Source organism: Glarea lozoyensis (genome assembly GCF_000409485.1).
Source record: "Glarea lozoyensis ATCC 20868 chromosome Unknown GLAREA9, whole genome shotgun sequence".
NCBI classification, from domain to species: domain Eukaryota; kingdom Fungi; phylum Ascomycota; class Leotiomycetes; order Helotiales; family Helotiaceae; genus Glarea; species Glarea lozoyensis.
The window spans coordinates 1453093-1475787 of NW_007361004.1; the positions used below are offsets into that span (position 1 = coordinate 1453093).

The window sequence follows — 22695 nt, forward strand, 5'->3', positions numbered from 1 at the left end:
GTTTCAACTCCTGTAAGTGGCTCGGGACAACGAATCGGCCAAAAATCGACAACGTCTTCGCCCGAAGCCTCACATCTGAAGTTGCACATCTTGTAGTCGATCTCCACAAATTCCTAGAAAATCCCGAATGCTGGGTCATATTACACGTAAGAGTTATTATGCTTGGAGTTACATTGAATTGAAAATCCATCTCGCAGGCCGAATTCCGGGTGAAGCGATTCACAGAACTCTTTGTAAGCGTCAAAAAGCTCCAGTGAGAGCCCCGAAACCTCAAGAACCGCATTATTAGCAGCTCTCTTGGTCTCAATGTTCTTCTCAGCAATCTGAAGATATAATTCTGCTTCCGGAATTTGGAGCTCGATTTCTCGCAGCCCTTCTCGAAGTTCAGTGACTCGCGAATAGAGACGGTCTCGACACTCTTTTTGCTCCTTCATGTGTAAATCTGCCTTACAAAGCTCGTGCAAGGTGGTGGGCACCGGGGAAGAACATTTTCCAGGAGTTATTTCGCTCTCTGGTGTATCATCGTCGGCGAAGCTTGATCCATCGTCTGATGAAGGCATGGTGCCATTTTCCCCAGCTTCTTCTGGTTCGTAATCTTCATCTTCTAGCTGTTCATCATTGGAGTCGACTTTACTTGGCCACTTCACATGTTCTCTGACGACTACGATATAATTTGCAGCGTCAAAATCCATCAACTCCTCGTAGTTGGAACTTAGACCGCTGTCGGTGGACTCATCCTCAGAAAGGCCTTCGTCAAACACATGACGCTCATCATTGACATCATAATCCACGTCGACAGGAAATGCAAAGCTAATTGCTTCCCCCATGTCACCACTACTTAGCACATGACGGTCACTAATAGGTATCTCGTTGTTGGACTCCCAGTGTCTGTCGGTGTCCTAGGACTCGTGCGAGTCGTATGAATAGTCTGTCAGGACCGTGTCATCAGCATCTTTTTCTTCATCCATTACGATATCGACAAAAGATCCTGATTGTTTGTCAATAAATGCTTATGTATGGGAGAATGCTAGTTACCTTTGGCCACTTCCGCATTTTCAGCTAAAATCTGATTTAGCAAAAAGGATACCGTCGAAGGCCCCTCTCTTTTCTGACACTAGTTAAATTGAAGATAGACGATGATTACAAAATGAAAAAGCAGCCTCACCTCCGCCATGGTGCAATTTCAATTGGATTTTGAAGAAATAAAGCGTCTGAGAATTGAATTGATCTTGGAAAGTAACCGATCTTGGAAAGTAATCGATCTTGGAAAGTTGGGCAGCAACGACTTAGCAAATTAGTAGAGCAAAGGAATCGAATGCTGTATTCAAGATAAGACAAGTTGAATCGTGAAGGTGATAGTGACATCCAACTTATATGTGGGGTCGGGGTCGTTCTTCGAGGCTGATCACGTGTGATACAAGGATCCACCGTACCATGTGCCGGCCCGCCAGAACAACCGCGCTTGTCAAGCTTCTTTATCAGAATGTTATTCAAATAATAGTTGTATCGTTCATTACTTCATGGAGGAATTTTGATCCCTTTGCCAACTCCACAGTCCATCAGCGGCTGCGAAGTTGGCATGTACCAAATTATCCTACGATAAACTTCAATTGAGTGACACGAGCCGACGCGTCTCTGCCTTTGAAGCTCTTCGATTGCGTTTGCATTCTGTTTGCAGTTCAATTCTCGTTTGCGCTTTTTAAAAAAGGTGTAGGAAGGCATCACAGACAACATTCGAGTATCGAATGCTGGTTGAAGTCGAGCTGCTTTCCACTTGCTTATATGTTGATTAGCAAGTTTCGATAGAGTCAAGTTGAGCACGGTACTTATCTTGCCTGAAACAAGTTTATTTTTCGGATCTTAGTTGGTCATTTGTGTTACCATTTGCAGTGGTAAGAAATGGACCCAATTGCGTTGCTTGAGGAGAAGGAAGTGTGGTCATTGCTACACTTCAGTCACCTAGTGACGGGTCAGACCGAGCTAGGTTTTTAACCAGCAAGGCTTCATCTCCCTCGGATGATCTTTGGCATTTTACTGCTGCTAATCTCGCATCCTTTCCGCAATCCCTTGCATTGGAAATGCTGCATACCGCATGTTTCAGACCGGTGTTTCCTAGATCTTCGATTTTCTTCTCAATTCAGTCTTCTATGTTCAATCATTTATCCTCGAAAAACACCAAAGTTTGGCAAGATCTTACAAACGAAGACGGCTTCTCATTGGAGAGGAGAGCTTTGTTGGCCTATCTAGACTCAAAATCGCCAATGCAAATTGCTGCATTTCGTTGGATACGAAGTTCTGCCACTTGGACGGAAGCCCGCTACCCACGTCTCAGTCGATGTTGTTCGGCAGTGGGCGACTTCCATGCAACTTCCTTGAAAGTGGATTGCCCAACCCCAAACGCAGCGCAAATGAAAATAGGATATTTGGCAGCAGTCATGATGAATACAAGATGACATCTTCCTCAAGGAATGATCTCACGACATTACCTGCATGTGTGTCACTATCTGACCCCTTTTGCGGGGGTTCGGTAAACCCGATGACTGCGATCTTCTTCAGGGTGTCGGGATGTTGGTGACGGGACAGGGCTGAAGAATGGTGAAATGGAAGAACAGGTGGCTTCCAGAAGGCACATGGAAGAAGGCAATCTGAGCAATCTCACACATTTAATGCAATGTTGGCCCAGGGGTCCGCTATTGGGTGACGAGCCGGGTGCCGCAAACACGCCAAACGAAGGACAAAGTGTGATAAGCATCATTAGCATGATATCGGTAGTTGAGGAAGATAGAAATGCATGAAAAGGAGGGGAGGGAATGGATGGATTGGGGGCAAGAGAGATGACAAGAGACAAGTTGAGAGAGGCTGCGTCTAGGCCTACAGGCCCTGATGCGTTTGGCGCAGTGGACTATCAAAAATACCATGTCTTGTCTAGGCAATGAATGGTAATACGAGCCGCTGCGACCGTGGTTATAACTATCTATTGACGATGCTTTGCTCGCTCACATCCTCAGACATGCTCCTCTTTATCGGGTCCTTCGCGAAATTATAACTTCACGCAGAACTCTGAGTTTCGTACCGTACGGCACTTTGCGAGTCCCTTATTTCTTAAGCATCAATAATTCCCCGCTGGCACAGCGCGAAAACTGTCGTCATTCGCGGTCCCACCACCATTCTTGCACCACCCACCGCCAGTCCACCACAGAACAAGCTCCCAGCTTCTCCACAGCGGTTTCGTTTCGCACGCGAGCTCGCCAGAGCACTTGCGCTGCACCATCGTCGGGACCCAATTATTGCCTCGTGCGTTTAGGGGCACTTGGGAGGTCCAAGGCGCCCAGGTGGTGCTCCGTGCTTGACAAACCCACACTACCGGAGCAAGCAGAGGTCGGGTGTCAGTGCCCACGGCCCTGAGCCAGCTCGAGCAGGTGCAAGTCATATTGTTGTCGCTGGATCCAGCGAGAGCTTGCAGCTACACCGTTGTCGTCCATGCTGAAGCATCTACGTTGTGCAACGCCATCTCGACCTTTTGGTTCTGCTGTCGCCCAGGAATGTAAGTGGTGTTGTGCAACCCTGTGCTGACGTACCGAGCAAATCGAAGCGATCAATGACTTGCTGAAGAAAGATTATCAACTGACAATTATCTCACCAGAGCACGTCCCTTGAACACAACACGTTGAAACCCGACGAACAAAGGAAGTGGTTTGGCAGTGTTTCTTCGGTACACATTGCTCGAATAGCTCAACTGGAGACCGCCTGTGTCTTTCTCTCATACCCGCCGAACCTTGATCGAATATCATCTCTCACGTACACACAATTGTTGGCGCAATAAAACCATCTTCACGTTCGCTCCGCAGATCTGGCATTCCGTTTGGCAGGCCCCACGGCACGACGGCCGTAGGCCGTACAATATCATTAATACACGGGAGATTAATCTTTGGGACAAACAGACAGCATGAGACGCAGTCGAGGAGGGCCCAGCTCTCCATTCAGATCAAATGGAGCACCCATACCAGATTCGTTGTCCTTGATTCGATCGTTCAATGTCGAGACCAACCCTTCCCGCCCAGTGCGGCCGTCCCCTCTCACAGCATCAACCATTCCCGACATGCCACTAGACCTGGTTGATCGCATACGATCTTTCCCACTCTTCGTCTCAGCACCAGACTCGTTCCTCGCGGCAATTGGAAAGCATCTGCGGCCCCAAGTACATACTGCACACGACCATGTTCTGACGGAGGGAGATGATGCCAAAGCGATGTACTGGCTGGTGCGGGGTGCTGTGGCGGTCACGTCGCGCGATGGCGAGGCAACATACGCTGAATTAAAACCAGGGGCTTTCTTTGGGGAGATTGGTATCCTAATGGACGTGCCAAGAACTGCGACTATAATAGCAAGAACAAAATGTTTGTTGGTTGTGTTGAAGAAGGAGGATCTGCGCGCAGAGCTGCCAAACTTCCCCGAGATGGAGCAAGCGATTATGGAAGAGGCCCAGGAACGACTTACCATTCTAAATAAGAAAAGAAAAGAAGGTGGATATGGTCCGAAGCTTGTTTCTACATCATTACCCTCACGAGGCGGTAAAGTTGCTCGTGAAGCAGCTCCCGGGGAAGTTTCCCAGGGTGACCAAGGAATTATTGAGAGGGGTATCGTGATTAACAAAAAGAAAAGAAAGTCACCAAGTCCGCAGGGGATAGAAGATCCCGCAGCAGGAAGTGCGCTCGGCAGTGGTTTCGTAAACGTGAGAAAGACTTTGAAAGAGTTGCCACTCTTTTCAACACTTCCTCCAGAGATACTTCATTTTCTGGGATTGAGCGCCACACCCAAGACCTATCCGCCGTTTACGGATATCATTGTTCAAGGTTCTCCAGGAAATGAGATTTACTTTATCGTCCGAGGCGAAGCCGAAGTAATTCATGAGACCACACCTGAGCACGATGCAGAGCAGGCAAAAAGAGGCTCGTATCTTTATCCCCGACTAAAGCAAGGTCAGTATTTTGGCGAAATTGCAAGTCTAGCTTTGGCGCCTAGAAGGACAGCCACGGTGCGAGCAATCACCACCGTGGAATGCCTGATGATTAGCGGCGAGATATTGGAAGAACTTTGGAGAAGATGTTCTCCAGATATCAGGCGGCAAGTTGAAGTAACAGCCAAAGAACGAATACCGAGACCAGAATCGGAAGATACGCTGATGACTGACGGAGATGGAGACGAGTCTCCTATTAGTCGACTAGAGATCGATGTTTCATTGCGAACTCCACGTCGTGGGTCACTACCACAAGTTACCTTCACACCCTCCAAACCCGCTAGCCCTCATAAGCCAAGCCGAGTTGAAGATAAAGACATCATGGAACCTTTGGATCCCGATCCATTTCTCAGCGTGGATATGGATAAGATGAGGACTAGGAATGCAAGAAGGGGATCATTAGCTCCTCCCACACCAGAAACTCCTCCATCCGAGGAAAAAGCTACCCCTCCAGGCCCCAGAACCAGATCGAGAACTCAAACACCTACTCCGGCTAGACCTGCGCCTCATTCCATGACACCGCCAGACTCCAATCGCCCTAAACGGCCAAAGACCGTTCAGCGACGACCCAGTCAGTACAACAGAGGCGTACTACCAGACGCGCTGCTTATCTCTATCTTCTCATATTTGGACATATATCAGCTTATGCGTCTGAGGACTGTGTCCCTGCATTGGTCGAAGTTGCTGACCACATCACCTGATGTTTGCCACTATCTCGATCTATCACTATACAATCGCAAGGTTACAAACCGGGCTTTGATCGATGTTATTTGCCCATTTGTGGGAAGACGAGCAAAAACCATCGATATTAGCAATTGTTTCCACTTGACCGACGAAGGATTTTCTTATCTGTCAAACAACTGCGGGACCTACTCCCAGTCATGGAAGATGAAAAGCGTCTGGGACATTTCCGCGAATGCGGTCCTCGAAATGGCCAACAACGCCAAGGAACTTCAAGAGATAGATCTGTCGAATTGCCGGAAAGTTAGCGATAACTTGCTTGCCCGGATTGTGGGTTGGGTTGTCACGGAACCAAACACACCGCAGAATAACGCGGCTCGTCAGAAAGCAGGACAAGCTCAAACTAACCAAGTTATACCTCCTGTGGGGACTGTTGTCGGCTGTCCGAAGCTGAAGCGGCTCATATTGAGCTACTGCAAGCATGTTACAGACCGATCCATGGCACATCTAGCTGTTCATGCTCATAGTCGACTCGAGTCTATCGACCTTACCCGCTGTACCACAATCACCGATGGTGGCTTTCAGCATTGGAGTATTTACAAATTCACGAATCTCCGGAGGTTGATCCTAGCGGATTGTACATATTTGACTGACAACGCAATTGTTTATCTCACTAACGCCGCAAAGGGCCTCCGTGAACTAGACTTGGTAAGCCTTCAATCTGGAATTCAAATTCAAATTTGACTAACCTATTTCAGTCTTTTTGCTGCGCTCTCTCTGACACTGCAACGGAAGTCCTCTCATTAGGCTGTCCCCATCTCTCCTCCCTCAAACTATCATTCTGCGGTTCTGCAGTTTCAGATTCTTCTCTCCGCTCCATTGGTCTACATCTCCTGGAGCTTAAGGAACTATCTGTACGCGGATGTGTCCGTGTGACGGGCGTTGGTGTCGAGGCCGTCGTCGAAGGCTGCACCATCCTAGAAAAATTCGATGTGAGTCAGTGTAAGAATTTGGGACGATGGCTTGAAAGTGGTGGCGTGGAGAGAAGTAGAAAGACGTATGGGCGACGAGGGCGGAAGCCTCTGGTCTTTGAGATTAGCAAGAAAGGCGGCATTGGAAGCACATTGAGGTGACGAAGCAGGAATTCAAGTGCCCATATCTAGATGATCGAATCAGGAATGGATAGTTGGTTATCAAACGGGCATCATGACGGTGCGAGAGGCGGAGCACTCATCTCTCTGGATTTAGCGGGGCGTTATTTACGGATTTGAAAGAGGAGGATTATTCTTTACCCAAGCAATCGGGTTTCATGCTGCGCTTAAATGCGAGTTCTTAAGCTGGAAGGGCTGTATTTGGATCGAACTACGGATACTTTGGTAGGGGTGGTTCATATAGAAGTGGATGGATACCAGTAAAACTAGGATATGTATGAGCCGCAATCTGGCTTTAGAGAATTGGATGGTCGTGGGATATTGGTAGAGGTACTTTAGATCTGCATGATAGGATATGAATGATATGATATTTATGGTCTTTTGTTGGGGTTTTGATGTGATGGGAATGACCTTTTGCGATTATGGTCAGTGAAATTCGTCTTTGGCAGAAAGTAGTCAGATATCGTGATGAATATGTCAATTGGACATTCTTTGGGTGTGAAAATAAGAGAGCAGTGGTGGAGTTGTAATCTTGACTAGCTATTATACTTCTATGTAGACAACCTTTTCTTGTTCAAAGCTTTTTCTTACAATTTCTTTCCACGTTCAAGTATGTATGTACACTTTATCACTTTAGAATCTCGACAGTCGCGCGATAACTCTGAAATATCAATGCTTTTTATGTAGCGTACAACCTTTAAGATATCTGCGAGTAAATGGACAGGGTGTTTCGTGGTTATTTGTGTGCAAGATTCTACTGGATATGTTGTCAAATGCCGTTGGATTACTTGGCTTTTTGAAGTAACGGTTCGCGCATGTCAGCGTTCTGGGGGTTACATCTGATGGGAATGATGATGGATAAGTCGATAGGCGATGATTCGTATTTATAGCGAGAATTATTGTAAGGAAATGAAGAATATAGATAGTGGGGTATCTCAAAAGTTAGTTCCATCCTTTTCCCACTACCCCCCATAACCCCAACTCCTGTCCCAATTTCCCTCCCAGATAAATCAATCATCAGTCAAATCAATCACCACACCGGATCCTAACACACTATTTCTTTTTCGCGGACGGGACTCCAGGATTTGAAGCTCGTCGTCATCTGGTATCTCACGTTTTACAGCCCGGTTTCGGACGTGAGATTTTTCTTCGGCTTTGATGTGGGATATTTCGCGCTTGGTGGGGTGTTAGTTTGGAGAGTGATGATGGGTAAAGTATGAGGTGGGGAGGGGAGGAAGGGTGGAAGGCTTTAAAAAGATAGGGCAATGGGAAGGTAGGGGAGAAGGAATGAAAATGTAGAGAGTCATGAGTGCGAGGAAAGGTTATGTTGAAGGGGTAGTAAGGGATGGGTTAAAAGGAAGGATTTCTCGATACCTTTAGACGTGTTAAACGTTCTTGATTTGTCTCTGCTGCTGGAGTGACAGAGCGAGATGGCGAGCGTGGGATGATTAGTTCTTGTTGAAGGGCTTCTACTAAGGTGTTAGAGGTCTGTTCTCGTAATGAAGGGGGAACCCGAACCTCGGGAACGATATTTGAATCTAAAAATTGCTAGCGGTGTGTAATACCCATCTGGGTATGTTCTTTTGTAATGCGGTCGCTCTGGCGGTTCTCGTACTTCGCCGCCAAAGCTATGAAAAGATTAGCAATGTATACTTATAATTTCGTAGCAGCTAACACGTGTTGAATTAGAGGAGATTATAACTTACACAACACCATGCGAGATAGCTTGGCCTTTTAAAGCCTTTTCCGACATCTCGGTTACTGATTCCAAAGGTCTCTGGACGAAGCGTTCGTCGATTATGGTCGTTTGGTAAGAGCGGTAGACGCAGACTAGAATTTCCCCGAGGCCGTCGAGAGACTTTCTGTCGTTGTTCAAGCGGTCGACGGAGACATTGTCTACTATGATGGCTTTAGTTGGAGTTATAATTGCGAAATGAGACTACAATGAAGGCAAAGAACTAAGAAAAAAAAGATAAAATGGAGATAAAATCATGGAACTGAGAGAAGAGAGGCATAGGTGTGCGAGCCTATAGCTAGATATCCGGTTGATGCAAGTATGATGAGGTATAAATCAAGAAACAACTCACACTTCTCCAAACTACTAAACTTCAACGTCTGATACGCCATATCCACCTCATTCGGTCTCGTGATCGCCTCCGAAAAGCACTTTTTCCATCCATATCTCACACCTCCAGACCAAGAACCTCCAATGCTTTGGCCATTCACATCTGCCCAGAACGACACCTCGTTATGGCGACGCTCCAGCTCGAAGCCGGGTTTCACTTCATAATTTATCTGGAATTCAGTGTCCGATTCGCATTCTACATATACACTTGAAACAGATTCCGGGGGACCCCAAAAGGTTTTGTGAACGAAAGGTGACGGGTCCGGGTATTCTGGGAGGGTGCGGTTGTTGGACGTTATGGTTACGCTGAGTTTGGGGTGAGCGGGGAGGATTGCCATGACGGAGGGGATTTGATTTGACGCCCTGGCAACTGCTTTTGGTTTCTGGACCCGAGATAAACTTGATGAAGTTGGTGGGACTTGAGTTGATCAAAGAGGGCTGTGAGTGTACATGAGTGAGAGGAGAGGAAGTGAGGCTGGATGGCGAAAGCCCGAAGGTTGCTGCCGCCTCACCTAAGGTCATGCGTTGATTGGCCGAATGCCAAAAAAGTGGATCAGTGGACCATCTGCCTGTTTGCCTTTACACAACTCATTCACTTAAGCAACAAAGTTACGACCTTAATGTACTCTCTGATTGGAGAATCGTCAATTGAAAAGTCAGTGAGTCTGCTTTGAAGAAAAGTCGTGTTGCCTTCTGTGAAACTTCAGACTGATTGTACAGTGCAGTTCCGCTCCCGCCATTCGCTTGACAGTACTCGAGTATATGGACCAAGGTGGTGTTCAACCTCGAGGTAATGAGCTTTGGAACACTGAAGGTCAGCTTGTATTTCTCAAATATCATTAGATTTACTCGGTAAGATTACCCGGTTATCCATCAACATCTATATATACTGTCGAGTTCTTGGGGTTTTCGCTTGCATGACTGAACTGCTACCTGTGATACTAGCAAGTCTCCCAAACCACAACCACAAGAGAGGTGTAGTAGTTATGATATTCCAAAAGGTATCCTAAATTAAGCAAAGTAATCATAATATATGTGAATGTAGTAGTAATTGGCTTTCACTAGAACAGCTCCTGTACTAACCTCTATTTCCATTCAGGAAAGTTATGTACTTGAGAATTACATGTGTAATATTTCTTGGAAATTTTACTACTCTTGTAGCTACCATAACCTGCCGATTTACTGCCGTATAATAATAAGTCATGCTTATTACATCGCGACGTTTCCTTCCGAAACGATTGCAAAAAATAGAAGCAACCATATTTGTAGTCTGGCCAAGAAGTCGAAATGAAACACAAGTGTTTATTTATTATTAACTTCTAACATCATTGTTTTGACAGTCACTCACTGTCTAGCGAAGGAGGACCGCGTGAAGTCGAGTCCAGACTGAAAGTCCATGCGGTGCGTTGATTGGCTACGTGATAATTATTATGGGTCCAGGTACCCCGTCCGTCGCGGTCAACTTCAAATAATTCCTTCGCGACATGCAACTCCCTCACGAACCTACACCTCCGCCAGATTTGCGCTGAATTATATCAACCATGGATCCAGGAAGAAGAGCTATGATTAGCGGAAGAGCGTCTCCTAGAAAAGATATTACTGCCCCTCGCCACGATCCAAATGCTCGAATATCCAAACCAACGAGAGGCGGACTAGGAAACAGAGCTCCTGATCTCCGGCAACATAAAAAAACGGAAACACTGGATGATGAACAAACTAGGTTGTGGGTGTCGCAAGAAGACAGTTTTGTGTTGAAGCAGGCCAAAAAGAAGGCTGAGATACGCGTGCGCGAAGGGAGAGCAAAGCCTATCGACTGGCTTGCAGTCATTCTACGTGTCATAGACCCCGATCGAGATCTCTTGGATGACGATGAGGAAGAGGCCCAGGTGGATGTGGTTGACCCCGAAGGAGTCTTTGAAGGACTTAATGATGCTCAGCTTGGAGAATTGGACACCGATATTAGTTCATACGTCGCCTTGGAAACCAACAAGAAGAACCAAGACTACTGGAGAACCATGCAAATCATCTGCAATGAACGCCGGCTGGCGCTAAAACCACAAGGTCGAGAAGGGCGCGCAGTCGGTTCAGTTGCTGCGGATGTTGACAAGCTTCTGGGACCCAAGACCTACGAGCAACTTGAGGCGCTCGAGAAACAAATTAGGACGAAATTGAAATCAAACGAGCCTATTGATGTTGATTACTGGGAACAGCTCTTACGCAGCCTCCTTGTCTGGAAAGCAAAGGCCAAGCTCAAGAAAGTATATCAGTCTGTGCTCGACAGTCGACTGGAAACTCTACGCAAGCAACAAGAAGAAGACGCTGCTGAAGTTCGAGCGAAGATGCAGCAGACTCTGGTCAATGTTGTCTCGAAAGAACCTGTAGGACCGCAGTCAGATGAGCTCAATGTTTCAAATCACGAGAGAGGACAACCACCCTTCGAGTACAACAAAATTCACGATCCGGAACCTCTTTTGAGACTCAACGCTGAAGACAAATCGACAGAGATCATGGACGAGTCCACATTTCTACAAAAGGTAGTTGCTGATCGACGCAGAATTGTAAAACTGGGTTACATACCCGCTCGGCATGATAATTCACACAAGTCCCTTCCTGGCTCCACCAGCAAAGCACCCACAACTACTGTCCATGAGGCTGCCCCTCCAGGAACTCAGCGATTCTCAAATGTTGTACAAGAAGATTTCTCGCGGGCCACCACGGCATTGTATGAGCGGGAAGTTGCTCGTGGGGTCAACGAGGATGAGGAAATTTTTACTGGGGAAGAGTCAGTTGACACAACCGCGAAACCCCAATGGGCAGACAAATATAGACCCAGGAAGCCTCGATACTTTAATCGTGTTCAGATGGGCTATGAATGGAACAAGTATAACCAAACACATTATGATCATGACAACCCTCCTCCCAAAGTTGTTCAGGGTTACAAGTTCAACATTTTCTATCCAGATCTAATCGATAAAGCTAAGGCACCAACGTTCAAAATCATCAGGGAACATGGAAGACGGCGCGGCGAATCATTCGCTCCGGCGGGTGAGGAAGATACGTGTCTGATACGCTTCATTGCTGGACCGCCATATGAAGATATCGCTTTCAGAATTGTCGATAAGGAATGGGATTATAGTGCCAAAGGCGACCGGGGGTTTAAAAGCAGCTTTGATAAGGTACGTACGACTTGTCTCTTTTTCTCAATATGGGTACATGGTGTGCGCGCAGCGCCAAAAGCTCTACCGCCAATTTGCCGCGCGTTCCAGTATCCTATGGCACCCCTAGTTCTTGCAGCTGATTCTTCCACACAGGGCATTCTACAACTCCATTTTCAGTACAAAAAGGTACAGCTACATGTTCTATTCCATCTTATTGATACAATCTGACCTGTCGTAGGTTTACTATAGAAAATGATTGCATCATGGTGCTTGCTATTGTATTTGCTTTCCGGAAGCAGATGTAAGACGCTTCCGCAAAAATCAAAAATGCAATTTTTTAGTAAGCAGGCTGGCAAACTTGCCATTGTTGTACAAACATTCTTCACCTTTTGTGCCACCCGCAGAGATCCCTATCGCTGGCGTCCACCGTCATCCGATTAATGCGTGGGTCGAGCAGCGGGAGGCGGAAAGCCTAGATGAAAATGGAAGTTTCCATTGACACTTTCACGTTTTTCGTGGGTCCTATGAATTACCAGAATAAGGAGACAAAGCACGGTGTGGCTTCTTTGGTGACTACCTGCGGCTCCAGGAGATGCACTCCATGAGACAGCATATCTACCAGGCATCAGTGCGTCTCACTAAGTTGAAAGAGCAGTGCTTGGTGACAAGCCATTCCATCCTTACATTGGATCTCCTCCACGGTCACCCACGAAACTACTTCTAGCGTTATTCCAGAATTCTGCACCCAGGGACAGCGGTCCACCCATTATCTGCGCGCTCCTAGCCCTGTTCGAGGCTTCCGGTGCAACGTCTATCAGCTCGCGACTCCTTAAAACGGAATGTTGATAAATTGCAGCTAAGCGCATGCGTGCACCCTAGCGTGGTAGCACATTGGTTGAAGCCTTGAGTGCCTGTTTCCTTGTTGCAGGCTTTGCGATTGACATGAAGCGATTGCTGTTAGATCGCCTGTAAATATGGTTGACCCTTCTCAAAGGCCATTTGCCGTCGGGGACAAACGAAATCTGCGTCACGCAGAAGGGCTTGTACCCATGCGTTGGCAGCGCCATCCTGCATGGATAGATGGTGTTACTTTTCTATTCATCTTCCCGGACTCAGATGCACTAGTCGATATCTACATTCGATTCCCTTTTTGCTATTCCCAATTCTTCGAAACTTCCGACTCCGCTGTCCGTTAAAGTGTAGTACAATAGCTCGACCCCCCCGGACTTACCAGTGCACCTTGTATTCACTTCATAAGCGGTGAGGATACTTACCTTACCTACGAATAATGCTCACTATGAATTTGGGGCAACACCGCGGCCGACCTCAGAGTCATAGCTTGTCAATGGGGTTTCAGTATGGGGAAAATCCGGTCATGTCACGACAATCAGGGCAACAGATGATCTCACTTGATGGTTATTCTCGGGATCAATCTGATCAACATTTCGTGGCTACGAATTCGGATTTCCAGCTACCAACACCAAACTACAGTCTCACCGGTCCAATAACGGGTCTGCCACAGTCCCCCAGTTTTTGGAGCAACCAAGCCGTAACCTCGTTCAACTACGGCGATCAAACCTCAAACGGCTACTACGCAAGCTCATCAACAGTAACAAGGAATACTAGCAGTAGTAATTGCCTGCACAGGAATCATGTTTCTGATATTCCTCGCACCTGGGATCCTTATGACCCGCGGATAATCAACAACAGCAGCATGGTTATGGATCAGGTTGATTCCTTCTACCCAACGGAAGAAGATCACAGCGATGTATCGATGTCCCCAGCAATGTCTACACCAGAACTTGGCGATCGCAGCGACCACCAACGGTATTCACACACAAGTCTCAGTCAAAGTCCTAAAATGGAAGAAGAAAGTTTACCAGCTGGGGAGCTTGATGGTTTTAACCAACCGACGCAATTCTGCCTCCCAGGCAAGGACGACTCTGATGATGGAGGCACCATGTCCCGTGAGATGACTGCCGTCGAAATTGATGAACATGCAGCCGATGAACCATACGCAAAACTAATTCATCGAGCCCTCATGAGCGTTCCAAACCATTCCATGATACTTCAAGAGATATATCAATGGTTTCGAGAAAATACTACAAAAGGCACCCCTGACAATAAAGGGTGGATGAACTCCATTCGCCACAATCTTTCCATGAATGCGGTATGCTACTCCTGTTTTGTACCATAACAAAGCTTACAGCTAACATTCTTAGGCATTTCGAAAGACGGAACGGAAGATCTTTGGTGATGAGACGAAGAAGTCTACCGAATGGGTTTTAGCGGACTTTGCTGTGAGGGATGGAGTCCAGTCTACCACGCGATATCGAAAAGGTACAGGAGCGAAGAAGGGTGCAAGATCGAACAGTCACATTCGCTCTCGTCAAGACTCTGGCCGGAGAGGAGGTCTGTCGGCAAGTAAAAACAAGTTCACGAGGCAACGATTTCGGGAGCAGCGTACAGACACGCGTCGGGCTTTGCAAAGCTATGACTTCTTACAATCTCAATATCAGTCTTCTGCGACATCCAACATGGGCGCACGGCACAATTCGCCATCAACACCGCCAAGTCATGAACAGATGGGTTTGGCCAGTCCGTACTTCAATACCCACATGAAATTGGAGCCTTACGAGAGACCAATGGACCTAATCTCCCTTGAGGATGTGCAAGGGGCTTATTTGAATGGTGAACCTGTGTTTACTGATCAGCAAGATGGTTCTGGCTATTTTGATGGACTCCCTCGCTACTAAGGGTGCTACTGCACTTAGCAGTTCCTGGGAGGCTGTCTTGATTGAGTACTGTACAGTGGAGGATCAATTTTGCCATAGGGTATGCAGTCGCATAGCTTGCTCTCTTTTCCTACAAGGTTGTCATTTGAAGGCTGGGTGGAGCGTGTTTGTTACTTCGATCAAAGTATCGAAATCGTATGGTGGAACAATCTCTTATTGCATATTCAGCAGTCGAGGTGTGTATTTGACCTTCCGTGGTCAAGGGTTGGGTTCTGCAGACGTTGCTGGATGCGTTCAAATGGGTTTGGTCTGCACGCCGTGTATCAATGTCCGTGTATTGTAAGTGAAAGTTAATTATAAGATAAATTCTTATCAATTTTGTGATCTGTCGGATTTTTGTGTGTGAATGAAGAAAGGACGACTTGGAGGGTCGGGGGACTGGCGACCTTGTTCTATTTCATTGAACTTCGAGCCTAGGGGCTGTTGTGCGCTAACCTGCAATGCTGCTGGTCCTGGACTGCCTGCCCAGATGTTCTGGTTAGAGCAGCTCTCTTCTAGAACTTGGTATGCTTAAGGGCAGGATCGTGTACGGATTCGAAATGGAATGTAGCAAACGGGAGGGCATGGAGTCTTGAGAACCGCAACACCGGCCGGGGGTACGGGTCAGAATCTGCAGACGGGCAGGCGGGGCAGGTAGCTGCTCATCCGTCTCGTGGGGTCAAAGTCCAATCTTCTTCTCACTCATGGCAGATTTGGTTATGGGATATGTAGTTTTTCAACTCATCTTGTGAAACGCTGGCTGTCTGACTGATGGGTCGGAAGTTTTCCGTTATGTCACCAGAAATGCTCCTGACACTGTTTTTAGTGAAGGCGTCTACTCTATGGGAGGTTTTACGTTTTTCTGGTTGGCATTCCAGGGTACCCGAGGGCGAAGCCTCCAGCGGATCAATGTTTTCTGCGCTGTGGCAGACTGCTCTCTCTTCTGATATATAATATGGCCGAATGTAACCTCGCACGGGGGAGCAAGGCTTTTCTCAGCGCATTGCAGACACAAGTATGCAGTATCTCCTCTTTCATAACGATAATTCTCCAATTGCTGACTCCACGACCAGGGAATGGAAATCCGGACCACAAATCCCAACAATCGCAGTGCCTTCTCGGCTCAATGTAACGCTGGTCCCAAAAATCGAAAGTTCCCCATGGTAGAGTCAGATTTGATCTCCAGATCCTCCCGACGAGATCTCGATATGCTTGCGTGACATTACCAGCTGGTCGGTATCATTAGAAGCGCACTTAAAGCAACGAACCATTTCTCAACGGTTTTCGCATGGCGTCTGTGGTCTTCTCGAATACGCCTGTACCGAGAAGACGGTATCAACCAAACGTCCCACTAACGCTCAGGCGTAAGCCAGTGGCTGGCGGTTTGCTCCAAGTCCCGCTACCACCCCTTTCAAGGTCGTCCGATCGTAGAACCTTCGTCCATATCCGCCACTGTTCCTCTGGCGATCGGCCTAGGCCCGCAAGCTCTCATAGAAGAGCCTCTCTTTTCCCGGCCGTTGGGGCGAGGAACCAGGATTCCATGCAAACAAACACCCTGGCTCAACGACTTCCCGGGCCATCGTCGTCGATGAATGGCGAACTAAGACATACCTGCGTCTGCCAGAGGGGCCGTTCCGGCGCTCACCGGAGTATATCACATTCCTTCCCAAGCCAAGGTGGGCAGAAGGAACCTGGCTATTCGGTTAAGGGTGTGAAGAAGTGGTCATACATGAGCTGTATGATTAAGCAGTCGACCCAACGGGTTACACATGGGGGCTTGAAGATAGCTTTCAACCACATGGAAGACCAACTGCATGGCCGATCCGTCATGGCGTCAATCTTCATATTGCAAAGTCGGGTCTCTGTAATATTGAGAAAGTGATTCGACGCCGCTGCATGTAGCTTATTTTGCGGTGAGGATGTTTTCGAAGACGTGCAGTCATTTTTGACCATTGTGGGGGTCAAGAGACCAAATAAATCACCTCTGTCGAGTGGTAGTCACGACCTCGTCATAAAGCCAGCTTTTGCTGAGACTAATTAGTCTCTATAGCGAAAGGTTTCTGTACTGTGCGATCGTCGCAGAACCTCTGTGTCACACAATTGATATTCCAATCTACTGACATTTTGATATCAGCTTTCCTTCGCACAAATGGATAGTTTGGGAATCTGTCAGGGTTTCTTGCCCATGTTGAAGATCAAGATGCTGCTTGTTATGCATGCCACGTCTGCCCACCTTTCCACCGTACAGGAAAGTCGTCCAATAGGCAACCTCGTCACTGACTTCTAGAGATGACTTCGTTGAGCTTTTAATTTCTTTGATTATCTTAAAGAACTGTATAGTTATTCCTGTATTATCTAGTGCGAATATTTCCGATATGTTTCTCTACTCTATTACAACTTGACGTTGGTTTCTCAGCTGGAGAAAATCGCCTTCTGTTCGTGTTCTTCCACCAATTAGCAGCTTTAATCACCGAAAAGCATGGGAGCTCCTTCGCCTATGTGGACTTTCATCCCCACCGGCAAATCAGACGGTCCGGGGAGAGACGCTGTAAGTGGGGTTAATAACGCGGGGTGTGTGGAGTTTCTCCACAGTCCACAAAAGAACAATTTTACTTGGGATTCGGGGAAGAAGACGCCTCCCCTTTCTTGGGAAAAGCTTGAACATCATTGGCCTTGCAATCGCGGGATTGACTGAGAAGAATATATCGTCGTCAGCATACCAGGTTGAACTATCGATAATCCGGAAAAATTATGGACGATTTGCCTAGCTTTGCCAGTTCGTTGGCGTTGCTTAATCTCAATTGACAGGTTTATAAGCCTTGAATATTCCCTCGGCGAAAGCTTGAGCAAAGAGTTTATTGTTCCCAAAAGATTCTTCGCCACCGACTAGGAACTTTCGAGCACTTTCAAGATGTTACTTCGTCTCTCCACCATCTGCGTGTTGCTCTCGGCCACATTGTCGATTGCTCATCCTTCCTCAGAGAATGTCCAATTGGTAGGGAGATCGTATCCTGAATATCCGTCAAAACGACCATCTGTGTCGTGCCACCCAAAATCGCCGGGAAAACACCATCCGACTTCTCCAAGCCGTTCGAAGATTTGTTATATTAAATCTCACAATGACGGGAAGACAGACGATTCGTCATATGTTTTGAGCGCGCTTCGGTCGTGTAACAATGGTGGTCATGTAGTGTTCAAAAAGGGGGTCAATTACCTGATTGGGAAAGCTTTGGACCTAACTTTCTTGAACCACATCGATATTGGTCAGTTTTATAATTTTCCTTAAGCAAAAACATTGACAATGTTGAAGTGCAAAAACTGACAGAGACGCAGATATTCAAAGTAAAATTCTTTTCACCAATGACACCACCTATTGGCAAGCCAATTCATTCCGATTTGGTTTCCAGAACGTCACTTCATTCTTCAAACTTGGAGGTAACGATGTTAATATCTACGGTGGTGGTACCGTTGATGGAAACGGACAGGCTTGGTAAGCTCCTCCATTGAAGAGCATTATCTGTGTGGATATAGATTAATAGTTGATTTAGGTACGACCTTTATGCAAAGGATATTTACACTTTGAGGCCTGTTCTTTTCGGAATTGACGGTCTCAAGAACTCAATCATTAGTGATTTGGTTCTCCGATACTCACCACAATACTACTTCTTCATGGCCAACTCCACGAATGTCATTTATGATAACATCGATATTGCTGGTGGTAGCACGAGCGTTAACATCGCCAAGAACACGGACGGTTGGGATACTTACCGCAGCTCAGGCGTCGTGATACAGAACTCGCATGTCGTCAACGGAGATGGTATGACAAAATCGTCGGAATTTAAGCTGTGGTGCTGACAGGTTTCAAACAGATTGCGTGTCGTTCAAGCCAAATAGTACCGATATGGTCGTACAGAATATGTTCTGTGACGGGTCGCACGGCATTAGCGTTGGATCATTGGGGCAGTATCCCGGAGAATTTGACATCGTGGAGAATGTCTATGTTTACAATATCTCCATGAACAATGCTAGCGTAAGTGGCACCTCCAGTAGGTACTATTCCCGATCAGGATCTAATTCTCATGCAGGACGGAGCACGTATCAAGGTCTGGCCCAATGCTCCAAGCGCCCTTTCAGGCGACTTGCAAGGTGGCGGTGGCTCTGGTAGAGTAAGAAATATCACTTACGATACTTGGTACATCAACAATGTCGACTACGCTATCGAACTTTACCAGTGCTACGGACAAAAGAACCTCACCCTCTGCTTGGAATACCCATCTCGTCTGACCATCAGCGACGTGGTGTTCAAGAACTTCAAGGGCACGACGAGTTCCAAATATGCTCCAGCAATTGCTGCTTTTGCATGTTCAAGCGAATCAGTTTGCAGCGGGATAAGCGCCACGAACATTGATGTTAAGAACCCAACTGGAACGAAGGATGCATACTGTCTAAATGTCAATAACTCGACTCTCGATGTAACATGCGGAGCTCCGCTCAAGGGCTTCAATTGAGGAAAGTTAGAGAATGTACATATTATAATGTCGAAATGAAATAAATGCCAATGAGCCACCGAATCCGCCCCATTTACCCCCCTTTTTTGTGCACCAAATCATGATCATACACTCTCGCTAAACCCCCATAGAAACCATGCGGAAGCACCTCAACCGAAAAGAGAGACATTCGGTAAAGGGGCCTCCCATTTCGTGACCACAGGACATTACCCGCTGTTTAACTTCCGATTCCCGATATTGACATGGGCTTCAGAGTCAAGTGATTTTGGTCGTCCCGCTTCGCAATCCGACATAGTTCCAACATATCTCCAACAATAAGGCGAAGATCGCGAAACCTTATTTTGTCGTACCTCCATCTACTAGTAGGGCCGTGGCATATTAATCGATGTCGTATAAAGCCCAAGCCGTGTTGTACAGGTTTTTTATATTTCGTTTGAGGAGGTGCTGATGATAGTTTGCTCAGCATCCTTCGACATAGCGTTCGTTGCAGTTTGATGCCAGAGAGGCCTTAGCCGAGTTATTGACGTCTTTTCTGTCGAGGGGACTAAGAGGATCTAGGCGATATTTTATCAGCATAACTCAGGCGCAAATTCATTCACAATAATAGCTGATGGCTTCTCTGAATTGTTTGCGATTCTCCAAGCGTGGGAAAGAGGGAAGACCAAACTCACTGGATGACGGGACCGATATGGGTAAAGCAACTGCAACAGCCATCATTGCGCACAAGATGCTAGAGATAGTGAAAAACTTCATTTTGCAAGAAAGGGATGGAGATAAGGTTGACTATTTTCACGAGCCAAATGGTTGTGATGGGCTCCTCAGTACTTTTAAAGATCCGACCAGATGAACACAATAACGGAGGCTCGCAACCGCTATTATTTCTTGGTGCCAAAAAGCAAGCTATTGCTTTTCCCATTCTTCGCACATTTCAACTGAACAGTGTAGGATCTAGCCGCTCCATTTCCACAATCCGCGCGTTTTTTACTTCCAAGAACACTCGTCCTCAGCTTATATTCCGCTTTTGGTTCCACATTCGGTCGCGTGGTGATTGCTTCTACCAAGTACACCTCAACGGAGTCTCGCCTCTCGGATTTTGTGATACCGAAGACCTTGGCTTGCTTGATATGTGATATGGCGGCGAAGCATAAGTAAGAAATGAGTTGAGGGAAATGTGGCGATTGGATAGGGCTAATCGTGGTGGTGCGGGGTTGGGTAAATTTTGTTCTGTTCTGGTGCAGTGAGGCATGGCTGATTCCGGAGTGGTTCCTTCGTACCATTTTCTTACACCTACATTGATGTGCTGAAAAGCCAATGTCCACAAGGTAAAGTCCAGAAGTTTTCATCCGGGCCGCTAATATACTTGCAAGCTTAGGAGAGTTAAACGAGGTGCAGGTACGCTGACTACCGATACCCTGCAGGTCTAAAAAGATACAAGACAAATCTTGCAACCTTGACGAAGCTTGTGATAATTATCTCTAATTATCACATGTACTGTGGTATTGTGCTGGTTTGGCCGTTCGATCATCAGAAATCGAAATGCCGTTCTGATACTCAGATCCTTCAACAACGATGAAGTCGAGCGCAAAGCAGATTGGGTCCCTACTATGCAAAGGAAGACAAAAAGAAAAACAGACAGTCCACGCATATTCATCTAACATGTCAGCTTGCTATTTGAAGGAATTAAGCTACAATCGTAAATTAGCATCTATTTTTATACTAGCAAAAAATTCAAAAGTGGCTTACCAGAAGTTTGGGTCGTCAGGGGAAGGATCCTAGTGGAGGAAAGGCATGATTACGCTTAGGGGTAAGATGTGGTTCATTCCCTGTAGCTGAGGCTTATTGAAAAGTGTGTAACACTGTTAAGGTTGGTGTCATTTTTGTCAGCTATTAATGGCCCGACCCGAACGGATGGTTCAATTGACCAAGAACATTTGTGTTGTTGTAATGCGCCCGACGGAAAACGCTTTCACATCCCAATTTTTCCTGATATCAAACCCATTCTACACCAATACCATGTGTGTATCTAAAAGCGATGTATTGCAGCTTCCTGTAGATTCCCTACACAGTGAGTACATTTCCATGTGGAGAGAATCGAAGCCGTGTTGCTGATTCATTCTTCTAGACGTACTTTATCAAAGACTCGTAGAACGAGAAAACGTATACACTCCTCGAAATGCTCATGGGCTCGTCTAGGGAGAAGATCGATTCCGCTTATCTTTGGAGCTCGTGGACTTCAACAGGGCAAATTTGGATAGTCCAATTAGACCTGCTCCTGACAGCCTTGGATGTGATTGCATAACCAAAACCTTGTCAGGATTTGCGAGCCGTCCATTGAATCTCGATTCAAAACGCCATTATGGAGGAGCTCCTCGCATGCATAGCAGTGATGGTGTCACCACTTAAACTGGTGCGAGATTTGGCTAAGTGCAAAAAGTGTCGAGGATGCTGGCAGGAGGAAGAGGAAAAGGCTTGGATGGTGACTGCCCCTGAGACCTCGGTACTGGTAGCCCCTCACGTGTTCTCGTGTTTGGTTCGTGTTCACATCAAATCTTGAGATTTCGTGAACATTCTAACTAGAACTCTGGTGATATACGCCACGAAATTTCTGTCTACTTAGTGTTCTTACATTATTACAGTTGGTAGGCTGAGACTGATAGCGGGGCGGGGTGGGGGTCACATGACATTGGCATATCTGACCCAAATTGAGTTTGAATGAGTGGTGTTTCTCGAAATGGGAATCAGCTTATTAATACCTGTTTTATAGTTAAGTGTTAAAGAAGTTCTTTACAGAAAGATCTACCTCGGAACGGTTAGGCTAACACTTGAGACTTGTCACATTATAATTAGATGATGGATGGTTTAGTTCCAAGCATTTCGACTTCGTATTCTTGAAGCTCTCCGTGTGTAGTAACTACCTAGGTAGTTAGTTTCTCAATACAAACACAAAACACAATATACACAAATACAGTTGTGATATCTGACACTGTCCTTCCAATGAACAGGAACTTGAAATCTACCTCTCATGATGTGGATTTATGGCATATTCAAGTTTCAAAATGTAATGATAGGGATAAGAAATTTCACAACCAACATTAATAGAATTGGCTGCTATTAAGCCTGTAACCCAACCAGATAATTGATCACTGGTTAAAAGAGATACACACGTCACGTGATTCCTGAATCTGAAATGCGCGTTTAATCGCGTCTGACAAAACCCCCGCATCTCAATGTTCTTGAGCAAGCTTACAGACCTGGAACACATTGTGCAGCCAGCCGTCAAC

At 46.5% G+C, this 22695-nt stretch overlaps 6 protein-coding genes across 6 annotated transcripts; 4 read left to right on the forward strand and 2 right to left on the reverse strand.

Moving 5' to 3' along the window:
* Positions 1–140: 140 nt before the first annotated feature.
* GLAREA_08432 (uncharacterized protein) lies at positions 141–827 on the reverse strand (the record flags this gene model as incomplete). Its single annotated transcript, XM_008090477.1, has 1 exon — positions 141–827. The coding sequence occupies one exon, from the start codon at positions 825–827 to the stop codon at positions 141–143; it is 687 nt and encodes a 228-aa protein (XP_008088668.1).
* Positions 828–3946: 3119 nt separating this feature from the next.
* Positions 3947–6831, forward strand: GLAREA_08433 (RNI-like protein; the record flags this gene model as incomplete). The annotated part of the gene is made up of 2 exons (XM_008090478.1): positions 3947–6406; positions 6457–6831. 2 exons carry the CDS (start codon positions 3947–3949, stop codon positions 6829–6831), a joined length of 2835 nt encoding a protein of 944 aa, XP_008088669.1.
* Positions 6832–7859: 1028 nt separating this feature from the next.
* Positions 7860–9312, reverse strand: GLAREA_08434 (uncharacterized protein; the record flags this gene model as incomplete). The annotated part of the gene is made up of 5 exons (XM_008090479.1): positions 7860–8024; positions 8224–8318; positions 8368–8477; positions 8556–8748; positions 8937–9312. 5 exons carry the CDS (start codon positions 9310–9312, stop codon positions 7860–7862), a joined length of 939 nt encoding a protein of 312 aa, XP_008088670.1.
* A 1203-nt stretch (positions 9313–10515) lies between these two features.
* On the forward strand, positions 10516–12360 carry GLAREA_08435 (uncharacterized protein; the record flags this gene model as incomplete). Its single annotated transcript, XM_008090480.1, has 1 exon — positions 10516–12360. The coding sequence occupies one exon, from the start codon at positions 10516–10518 to the stop codon at positions 12358–12360; it is 1845 nt and encodes a 614-aa protein (XP_008088671.1).
* A 1117-nt stretch (positions 12361–13477) lies between these two features.
* GLAREA_08436 (Winged helix DNA-binding protein) lies at positions 13478–14888 on the forward strand (the record flags this gene model as incomplete). Its single annotated transcript, XM_008090481.1, has 2 exons — positions 13478–14302; positions 14355–14888. 2 exons carry the CDS (start codon positions 13478–13480, stop codon positions 14886–14888), a joined length of 1359 nt encoding a protein of 452 aa, XP_008088672.1.
* Positions 14889–17817: 2929 nt separating this feature from the next.
* On the forward strand, positions 17818–19414 carry GLAREA_08437 (Pectin lyase-like protein; the record flags this gene model as incomplete). The annotated part of the gene is made up of 5 exons (XM_008090482.1): positions 17818–18169; positions 18240–18396; positions 18455–18723; positions 18776–18936; positions 18992–19414. The coding sequence occupies 5 exons, from the start codon at positions 17818–17820 to the stop codon at positions 19412–19414; spliced, it is 1362 nt and encodes a 453-aa protein (XP_008088673.1).
* Between the last annotated feature and the right edge of the window lie 3281 nt (positions 19415–22695).